Source organism: Nicotiana tabacum, chromosome 11 (assembly GCF_000715075.1).
Source record: "Nicotiana tabacum cultivar K326 chromosome 11, ASM71507v2, whole genome shotgun sequence".
Lineage (NCBI taxonomy): Eukaryota > Viridiplantae > Streptophyta > Magnoliopsida > Solanales > Solanaceae > Nicotiana > Nicotiana tabacum.
The window spans coordinates 1,174,715-1,186,345 of record NC_134090.1 but is presented as its reverse complement, the minus strand read 5'-3'; the positions used below and the strand labels follow the sequence as shown (position 1 = coordinate 1,186,345).

Below are 11,631 nucleotides of genomic sequence, written 5' to 3'. Positions count from 1 at the left end.
TAAGCATGTCGTTCGTTGTGCGATAGTTGTACCTTTCGTAACTTAATGATAGTATTATTATCGTTGTTGTAGATTAAGGTGAGAAGAGGAGAGTTCAACTTGGTGATTGGAAAGATTGTGATAAGGTATGTTAAGGCTAAGCCCTTCCTTCATGTTGGCATGATCTCGTAATTATATATGTTTGATAACGAGACATAAAGAGAAGTTCATACTCCCGAATTTATATACATTATCCTAGTCTCATAAATTACAATATTCTCCTTATCGGGACTTCATATTCTATTGAGTATTGTCTTCTTCCAGTCAAGAGAGCATAGAGCCTATATATACAATATTACAATATTTTCATTACCATCGAGCTATAATCGATGGGCAAGCCCCTATTGGGCAACCTCTAATCAGATGGTAAGTTATATATACCGAGCCTACTGTGGCCGAGCGCCTATGAGCGAGCCCAGGATGGCCAGATATAGAGCCTAGTATGGTCTAGCACCTATGAGCCAGCCTACTACGGTCGAGCAGTTACACGTACCGAGCCTTATAGGGCCGGACATTTATTTTACTTACTATATTGAAGGAGTTGAGTCAGTATCAGCAGGTAAGTATATCTCCAGATCATCTTTGACTCCCAGTTACTTTCAGTTATTGTATTATCAGTTCAGTTTCAGTTTTCAGTTATGTTATTGCCTCACATACTCGGTACATTATTTCTTACTGACATCCCTTTTCTGTGGACGCTGCATTTTATGCATGCAGGTTCAGATAGACAGACGGGTAGACCTCCTCAGTAGGTGTTTCCAGAGTTCAGCCTGATCGGTAAGCTCCACGTCCTTCGAAGTTATCGGGTCTAGGTTTTTGTGTATATCTTTTGCATATATGTATATATGTTATGGGTATGTCGGGGCCCTGTTCCGATTACAATATATCCATCAGTAGAGGCTTGTAGACATATCTTGTTGGTTAGTGCAGTATGTTGGGCTTGTAGGCCTGGTGTGTATATTTTGGTGGTTTGTCAATTGTAGTAGTTATGACGGCCTTGTCGGCCCAACTTTATATTGATATTTAGTTAGCGCTAGTTTTCATTCAGGTTTATATTTTGCTTCGTAAATTGTCTTGCAAGGTGGCCCATGGGCAAATTATGACATTATATGTTCAGAGTCCCTTAGTCACAATTTGGTACGCTAGGTTAGGTGAGGCACCGAGTGCCGGTCTCGCTCTCAGGTTCGGGGCATGACAATAGTAACGAGCTACACAGTTACGGTTCATTTCTAGTAATTCCAGCAAAGAATAGACATGCTATCAAATCTGGCAGTTTAATGTCAAATCAATTTTTTATACATTTTCTTTTCATGTAATCTGTATATCAACAATCTTTCAGAGATTTCACAATAATGACAGATAGCAACTAAGTGCAACAACAAATGCAAATCAAGTACAACCTCTTAGAACAACAATCACTCACTGGGATCTCAGCCCTCATCACTCCCTAGGCTCCCATCCCTCATTACTCACTCTCAATGGGTACCCGCGCTCACTGGGGGTGTACAAATTCCGGATATCTGCACGGACAACTCACGTGCCATAATATAAATATCACGTGCTGCACGACCAACTCACGTGTTGCACGTCCAACTAACGTGCTATAGTATAATATAAAGATTTGCACGGCCAACTCACGTGCTGCACGGACAACTCACGTGCTATGATATCAATATCTCACAATCAGGCCCTTGGCCTCTCTCAGTCATAAATCTCTCCAGTCTCTCGGACTCTCATTATTCATGAAATCAGCCCAAACAATAATGATATGATGTATCAATAATAATAACAAAGACTGAGATAAAATGTGCAAGTAAAAACTAAGACTGAGTACATATAGCATTTAGCAGACAATTCAACAAGTACGCGACCTTTGTAGGACTCAACAGTACTATCACATAGCCTAAGCATGATTTCTAATATGATTTACAGTCATTTTTTTATCAACACATAGAGAGCATATATATAACAACAAATTATTTAACTTTACAGTTTTTCGGGACGGACCAAGTCACAATTCCTCGGTGCATGCCTACAAGCCCGTCACCTAGCATGTGCGTCACCTCCAAAATAATTACATGATACCAAAATCCGGGGTTTAATACCCTCAGGACCAGATTTAAAATTGTTACTTACCTCAAAACGTGAAACTCTTTACTCTGCTATGCCTTTGCCTCGCAAATCGGCATCCTAATGCCTCGAATCTAGTCACAAATACTTCGTTTCAGTCAATAAAATTTTTTGGAATTAATTCCATAAGAAAATACTAATTTTTTATAAAAATCTGAAATTTAGCTCAAAAATCGCTTGTGGGGCCCACGTCTCGAAACCCGACAAAAATTATAAAATCCGAAAGCCCATTCAACCACGAGTCTGCCCATACTAATTTTACTAAAATTCGACCTCAACTCGACCCTCAAATCTTCAATTTAAACTAAGAGAGTTTTCAATCTTTTCAAACTTAATTCGCCAATTAAATGATAAAAACAACCATGGATTCAGGTAATTTAACCAATATTGAGTTAAGAATACTTACCTCGTTGTTTTCCTTGAAAAACTCCCGAAAATCGTCTCTTCCCGAGCTCAAATCCGTCAAAAACTGAAAATGGGACGAAGTCCCATTTTCAGAACTTAAACTCTCTATCCATACCTCTCTTCTTCGCGAACGCGACAGGTCCCTCGCGTTCGCGAAGCACAACTCGACTGCCCACAAATTTAACCCTTCGCGAACGCGATGCTTTGCAAATCTTACCCTTCGCGAATGCGACCATGGCTTCGTGAACGCGAAGCTTTGCCAGCTCAGACCTTCGCGAACGCGACCGTCACCTCGCGAACGCGTAGAACAAGGACCTGGGGGTCCCCAATAGCCTCACTCTGCTTCGCGAACGCGACACCTCTCACGCGTTCGCGCTGCACACACAGACCATACCTTCACGTTCGCGTCCTCCCCTTCGTGGACGTGAAGAACAAAACCTCACACTCAGAAAACACTCTTCGCGAACGCGAAAGAGAAAATCAGAAAAATGCAGTAGCAGATATCAACAATCTCACCAAGGCAAAAAATGATCCGTTAACCATCCAAAACTTACCCGAGCCCCTCGAGACTTCAACCAAATATACCAACAAGTCCTAAAAATCATACGGATTTAGTCGAACCCTTAAATCACCTCAAAACAACGCTAAAACCATGAATTACACCCCAATTCAAGCCTAATGAACTTTGAAATTTCTAATTTCTACGAACGACTTCGGAACCTACCAAATCACGTCCGATTTACCTCAAATTTTGCGCACAAGTCATAAATGACATAACGGAGGTACTCAAATTTTCAGAATCGGATTTCGAGCCCGTTATCAAAAAGTCAACCTCCGGTCAAACTTCCCAAAAATTCAACTTTCGGTATTTCAAGCCTAATTCCACTACGGACCTCCAAATAATATTTCGGACACGCTCCAAAGCCCAAAATCATCATACAGAGCTATTGGAATCATCAAAATTCAAATCTGAGGTCATTTATACATAGGTCCATATCCGGTCCACTTTTCTAACTTAAATTTTTAATTATAAGACTAAGTGTCTCATTTCACTCCGAATTCTTTCCGGACCCGAACCCACTAACCCGGTAAGTCATAAATCAATAGCAAGGCATAAATTGAGCAGTAAATGGAGAAATAAGGTTATAATATTCAAAACGACCGGTCGGATCGTTACACAAACCCTCGAAATATATGTTCTGCCTAGCGTTTTCGCATTTGCGAACATAAACGCCGCATCTGAGGCCTCGCACTTGAGAGAAAAAGTTCGCATTTGCGAACACAACTTACCATGACAGAATTCGCATCTGCAGAAAACACAGTCATAGCTGCGACAACGCAGAAGTGCCAAACGAGCCATAAAAGCGAATAGCTGCGCATATGCGGTCATTGGGCCGCAAAAGCGGCCATCGCACCTGCGTGCAAAACTCCGCAGAAGCGAAGTTTCCTCCCATGCCTCAATCATCGCAGAAGCGATCAGACTCACGCAGAAGAGGAGCCGCACCTGCGCTCCAAAATATCGCAGGTGCGAAGCACCAGAACCATACCTGCCCAAAGCATGAAAAATGATCTAAAGCTCGTCCGAAACATGCCCGGGGTCCCTGGGACCCCGTCCAATCTAACCAACAAGTTCCATAATATAACGCGGGCCTGCTCGAGACATCAAATCATATCAAACAAAGTCGAAACTACGAATCGCACCACGAATCGAACTTATGAATTTCTAAATCTTCCAACTTCCAAAACTTGTGCCGAAACATATTAAATCAACCCGGAATGACGTCAAATTTTGCATGCAACTCCCAAATGACATAACAGAGCTAATCCAGCTCTCGAAATTGAAATCCGAGCCCAATATCAATAAAGTCAACTCTCGATCAAACCTATCCACCTTCCAAAACTTGAACTTGCCATGTTTTTGCCAAAATGCTTCAAATTATCCTATGGACCTCCAAATCCAAATCCGGATGCACGTCTACGTCCAAAACCACCATATAAAGCTATTGGGATCATTAAAACGCCATTTTAGAGTCGTCTATACCAAAGTCAAACCCCGATCAACTCTTACCGCTTCTAAAGCAAGAATCCTTCGTCCAAATCAATCCTGAATCATCCGAAATCCTAACGCGACCACACACTCAAGTCATAACACATAATATGAAGCTGCTCGAGACCTTAAGCCATCGAACGAGACACTAATTCTCAAAATGACCGGGTGGATCGTTACAGTTCATAATAGTGAAGAGGTAAAAGGTAGAAGAGAAGAATGCTTTTGATAAAGTTGAAGCCATACAAAAAATAATATAAGATGAGTTGCAACTACATATTACAAATCAGAATCAACAAAAACAAGGAAGTACTTCATTTTTGATGTTTGATTATCAAAATATTTTTGTCAAACAAATTTTTTTACCAAAAGGAAAAAATAATTTCTCTTACTTTTAAGCGGATATCATTTATAATTATAATTATAATTATCTTAATTCTTATGTTTATGTCACTGCTCCAACTAACATTTACACATTACTATCAAGTTATTTTAATCTAATCACTCATTCGTTTGCTAACATTATTACAAATCTTTAACAATTATTTTTAAAAATGATTCTCATTCCTCAATCAAATGCCAAAACTTTTTTCTTAAAAAAAGTTCACGTAAAATTTTTCTATAAAGTTCTCAGAATCTAAATTTTGGGGCGCAAGTGAAAATTAAAACTAACAAGAATTGTTGTGGGAAAGTTAGGATCTTCCATCTTTAATCAGTGATTTCAAGTTCGAGCCTAGATATGAAAAAATTCACGTTAAGAAGTATTTCTTCTTGAATGGGCCTTGCGCAGTGGGAACCCGAATTAACTTAGGCCTTACATCGAGTGAGAAATAAATAAAAAATCATAAATTAAAATAGTTCTTAGATGAAAGAAAATAAAATGAGCTGAGATAAAGTTTTTTTTTTTTAGAAAAACAAATTTATTGGGCCTGACGTTAAACCCATATCAGTTATGAGACATTATAGCCCATTAGGGATTAGAGCTGAAATATAAAGGGCTAGCTGAAAACCCTAGTTTCTGATCATATCCTTTCCCCTTCCCGTTCCCTTCAGCAGATCGCCGACGACAGCGGCGGTGACAGGGAAACATGGTCCACGTCGCCTTTTATCGTAACTGTAAGTCTTCAAATTTGTGTTCTTTCTCTTTATCCGTTTGCCGTGTTATTTCTTTATTTATATAATATCTGATGTCTGACTAATCATGATTGTTTGTGTTTGTCCTGCTGATTTCTCTGTCTTTTAATAATTAGTAGGAATTTAAGCAATTTGTAGGGTTCATTTTGACGGTGTTGATAAAATCGACCAGTTATAAGTTAGGAAGCTAAAGAATCTAATACGCGATACAAATTAGTAGTTGGTAGCTGTTATTGGTATTAGGTGCAGTGTTCTTCCGAGATTTGTATGTCAGTGGAAGGATGTAAAAGATTTCAAGAATCTCTAGTTTTAATATTGGAACGAAACATGCCCAAATTGAGCAGAAAGATATAGAAGATTCAAAATAACTGACCCAGCTCGTTTTGGGATTGATGACTGTTTTTGTATGATCATATACGTGGTAATATGGATACATAATGTTAGAAGAAGAGTTGAGCTTTTATTCTTATGTTATAATGCTTTATGCCATTGTAGGAACTTCATTTCTTCATGATCAGTTGATAAATATTGGAATATTTTAGAGATTTTTATGCCCGTGGAGGGATGTAAAGAATTTAGAGTAGTTTCAGGGAACTGCCTAATTTGTCTCTAAGGAAATATCATCTTTTTGGAATGAAACATGCCCAAAGGATCTTATAGGCTACCCCAGCTCATTTTCGGGTTGATGCATGTTTTTGTATGATCAAGCTCTTGTGGTCCGGCATTTCCCCGTACCCTGTGCATAGTGGTAGCTTAGTGCACTGCCTTTTTTTAAAATTCTTGGTAGTATGGATTGGATTGCATTATGTTACAAGAGTTGGGTTTTTATTTTGACAATCCACTACAAATTTTGTATGAAATTGTAGTGTATTGTCAGCTGACAAAAGAACTTAATTTGAAAAAAAGTCGGTGACATGCATTAATACCTTTTTAAAGATCTTCAAGATGCATACCATTGTTTCTATCTGTGTTTTATCTTAATAGTTTTAGCATATATTTATTTTTATAATTTGATATGTACCTCAGATGGGAAGACCTTTAAGAAGCCTCGTCGTCCCTATGAAAAGGAGCGATTGGATGCAGAGTTGAAGCTCGTAGGAGAATATGGATTGAGGTGCAAGAGGGAGCTTTGGAGAGTTCAGTATGCTTTGAGCCGTATCAGGAATGCTGCAAGAATGCTTCTGACATTAGACGAGAAGGACCCACGTCGTATTTTTGAAGGCGAAGCACTCATGAGGAGGATGAACAGATATGGGTTATTGGATGAGAGCCAGAACAAGCTCGATTATGTCTTGTCTCTCACTGTGGAGAACTTTCTTGAGCGTCGTCTCCAAACCCTCGTCTTCAAGACTGGCATGGCTAAGTCTATCCATCATGCAAGAGTGCTAATTAGGCAAAGGCATATCAGGTAAAATTTGTTGCCAGTTTTAGTGACAAAGTTCAAATAAACAAGCTTAGTCTATACCTTATTTCCAATTTTTCCTGTGTCTGAATGTATGGTAGCGGGATCCTGAAGTGAATACTTTTTTAATTATCTGCTATGGTGCAATGGTATGTGGCACTTATGATATGGTTGGTAGGCGGGCAGTTTAATATCTAGCAATTGTTCTAGCCTTTGATCGCACATTTCGAGGGACTGTTGTGATGAGCGTATCATTGTGATTTTCTTTCTAAAAATTTCATTTATGATGCGTTCTTTTCTGCTAAAGAACTTTAACATAAATATGATATTCAGAATAGAAATGTTTTTATAGATGTGCTCTTCTCGAAGTTCCTATGTTCAGGTCTTGGCTTTTCTTTTTTAGGTGCTCGACTGAAGAAGTCGAAGTTCTTTTGACCTAATGATTTCAGAACATATCCTAAAGGCTTTTACCAAGATGCTTTAACTAAGGAACCAAGATTCTTAGTCTGAAGATTTCTAAAGATTGTTTCTGTAAACTGAGGTTGTTTTTATTTTGGAAGCATTATGCATAGCAGTTAATCTACGTTCCCTATTGTTTTAAATTGCTATTGAACAAAACAATATTCTCAGTGAGTTTGTGAAAACCAGTTTATCAGAATAATATCTCAACAAGGATATATTATCTGTTGTTTGTGGAAGTGGTTTTGCTTTCGTAAACATGGAATCTGATTGAATCATAGAGTTTTGAGAATCTAGACCATTTTCTTGAGAAGATCTTGTTTATTCGCTCAGTGTAATTTATGTTAATGCATCTCAAAGTGGTTTGAGTTTCTAGGTGTTCTTAGAAGCTAAATTTGTACTTGTTATACTTCCACCAACAGATTTTTTTTTAACTAGAAGAAGCAAAAATTAGACGTGTCATCTATTGCATTATTTGTTAATGCGCTAATAGATTGAAATCAGGTGAGGTTTGCAAAGTCGTATGTTTTTCGGCGTGTATGGAGCTGACTCTATTTTGCGAAGTAGTTTTCTATGAGTTGATCTTTTCTTTATATAATTCTGTGAACATCAACTTTTACCTTTCAACACTCGCACTCGATTGCCCACAGGTTTCCTCAGTTTTTTCTTTCTTTGGGTTTCCATGTACTAATATTGTTGTGTTGCAGGGTTGGAAGGCAGGTGGTGAATGTTCCGTCCTTTATGGTGAGACTGGACTCCCAGAAGCACATTGACTTCTCTCTCACTAGTCCTTTCGGTGGTGGGCGTCCTGGAAGAGTAAAGAGAAAGAACCAAAAATCTGCTGCAAAGAAGGCTTCTGGTGGAGATGGAGATGAGGATGATGAAGAATGATCTCTTATTTTCATATGTGGAGCTTAATTCCAATGTAGTACTGTCTTGTATCTGCAATTTTTGAGTTAATTTTGCTCTCTAGGCTTTTGGACTACATTTACGTTGAAGCTGTTATCCTGGTAATTAAGAGAGAACTATGTCTAGGTATGAATTTGATCTAAATTCCAAAGCTCGACCTATTTTTACTACTTAATTGGCTGCCTGCTTGTTTTACTCGTTCATATACAGTCAAATCTCTAATATCTGTATAACAGTCTTGTTTGTTCAGAATAATTTTGGATGTTATAGCGAAGAATTGTTATAGAAAACATATATTATAACATAACATAAAAATTGATTTCGAAAAAGTTTGGCTTTTATAGATAAGTGTTGTATACAGTGGCGAAGCTAGAAAATTCAATAAGGGTGTTAAAATCTTTGTCAGTTTAAAGTCTATTTTTAATCAATAACAAGTAATATTTTACCTTATACGGAGTATAATTTTCCGGTGGGTGTAACGTAGCTTCGCTGCTGGTCGTATAGGAATGCTATTGTGAAGAGGTCTGTTACATATTTTGGGAAGCTAAAGATTCATATAAAGAAGAGAACTAGTGGTAACAACAACTTTGTTGTTCATCATGGACGGGTGATCAGGCCAAATAATCTAGTTTTATAGTTTAATAAAAGTAATTATAGAAAAAGAAGAGGTTTTAGTGGAGTGGAGGACCATATGATCTGATGTATGTGTGAACAAAACCAGTTGGGTTTAAAATGTGGGGATAAAAGTAGAAAATTCAGAGACGAAGCAATTTTTTTTTTTTTTTAAAAGAAAAGAGGACCAATATTCACATCTACAAGTAATTATTATCACTTATTTCATGAATAAGATAAATGCATAATATTGGTCACGTGGCATATCTTTTGAAATTTCCAATTTGTCTGACATAAAAATTTGTCCCAAACATCATGGAATTTAATTGTGAATATGGGTTTTCCTTATCATTTGTCTATCAAGTAGACACGCTTCCCAATTCCATTATTGTTTCTAACTTCCAACGATACAATCATAAACGAGGTCTAATTTACATAAGATTGCAAGAAAATCACTAAAAATAATCACATTTTGAGTAGAAAAGTGAATACAACAGTTGATTAATATAGCAGTGCTATTTTGTGAATGCACGTGCAATTGTACACGCTACTTAAATCTATGTACAATAGCAAATGAACAAGGACATTATGAGTTCCGAAGGGTAAATTTTTTGCGGTTAGTTTCTACTTTCTAGCACTATTATAATATGAGTATTAGATATTCTAAGCCGAAAGGAGGCAAGCAAATAAAGGAAGATATTATGGGTCGACTACGAGAAAAGCAAGGCGTCGGACTAGGGCAAATTTATAGGGGAAATTATGGGCACTTAAACATATGGTCTATCTTAAAATTAGATATTTTAATATATATATTTTTGAAAATTGGTGTATAATATTAATTGTTGGTATCCATGCTCGAAAAAGGTTATATGGTGCACTTGGTTGAAAGTTGAGTTATTTACCAAAAAGAATATGAATCAATTTGCATTTAATAGTATATTCTGAGTTGAAAGGAGGAAAGTAAATGAACGAAGAGATTACGGCCAACCAGAGGCGGACCTATATGTTATTGTGAGGGGTCACTGGACCTCGTGAGTTTCGGCAAACATTTTGTATATGTATATGTATACACCTTGAAAATTATTATTTTAAATCACTTGACACGCTGAACACTAAAAATCTTTACCGAATACTAAGCAGAATACTATGCCCCTCGTATAAAAATTCTGGGTCTGCCCCTAGGCCGACTACAAGAAAAGCAAGGTGAATGGTGATGATATTGCCACACGATATAAGAGATAAATGATAGATGGTGATTATCAGTCAAAATAATAGCTTGAATGCAAGATCTTAGCCTGTCGTTTGTTGCCTTCTGCAAATTTAATGTCAATTTCAATTTTTTCAAAAAGAAAAATACTAAAATAGGTATTTTAATTCAACTTGGTAAGAAGTGCAATAATTCGTTCAGATTGGAATTGTTAGTTAAAAGCTTTCACTTGCGATTTAAATGAACATGAATTGTACTACTTCTTGATTTATTGAATACATAGCATTTTACCGCTTAAATACTTAAATGGATAGATTAAAAAAAGTTGATCAACGTCGTAACTAGGAAGAAAATTAAGTCTAAATTAATTTGACGGAAGAAGCAATATGTTTTGCATGAAATATCAAATTTTATCCATAACATAATGAAAATAGGTTTTACAAAGATCTTTAGGGTAAAAGGTGTATAAGATTTGATCTTGAGTTTTGTAAAGTTAATTATTTATGTTCTTGCGCTAAGCGTTTTATTAAAAAAATGACTTCGCCGTTACCAAACTTATCATATATGCCTTTCATTTGTTATATAAAATCTATATGTTGACCATATTGTCACGTAAGTTAGACACATGGAAAAAGGAAAAGAGAAAAGGTACTAATTTCCTCTTAAATGTTTAGAAATTAGTCATTCGTGCTCCTCTAGTCTTATTAATTTTTCTTTTTTATCTAAGAATTAAACCACCACCAATCCACGTCCATCATAGCCAAGTCGTATTAAGTCTTTTCTCTAAACTAGTCAACCAAATGAAGTTGAAGCTAAGTGGGGGAAAATTGTAAAAGGTAACAATAAAAGTTGATTCTTTTTATTCACTTCGATTGTTAGTACTTCACATTAATGGGGATGTGCAAATTTGAGGGGAAAGATTTAAAAGAAAATCTGAATAATAAAGGTATCATATATAATATAAGTAATAAGGAAAATAAATCTTTTTCCTCGTAATATACTATTCGCAATAAGCAACTTAATCACATATGCACTCAATTGCAAATCAATAAATTCTTTCTGAGTTAGCACTTATAAGCTATAAACCACGCCTGTTAGTGGAATGAAGTAGTTGTACCTGCTACTGGATTTGCTTTTCAACTTTGTACTTTGAATCATATAAGTGCACAATTTGAATAGTTAAGCAAACCTTTTGTGAAAAAGTTTGGAAATAAATCCCAATTTTGGCAACTAATGCCCCACCACTTTCACTAAGTAAACATCAAGTGTGGTCCTCGTTATTTTTTT

The 11,631-nt window shown here is 36.8% G+C and overlaps 1 protein-coding gene across 1 annotated transcript; it reads left to right on the top strand.

Moving 5' to 3' along the window:
- The first annotated feature begins 5,577 nt into the window (after positions 1–5,577).
- LOC107761978 (small ribosomal subunit protein uS4y) lies at positions 5,578–8,700 on the top strand. The gene is made up of 3 exons (XM_016580281.2): positions 5,578–5,737; positions 6,782–7,163; positions 8,324–8,700. The coding sequence occupies exons 1-3, from the start codon at positions 5,710–5,712 to the stop codon at positions 8,505–8,507; spliced, it is 594 nt and encodes a 197-aa protein (XP_016435767.2). The 5' UTR covers positions 5,578–5,709; the 3' UTR covers positions 8,508–8,700.
- The last annotated feature ends 2,931 nt before the right edge of the window (positions 8,701–11,631 follow it).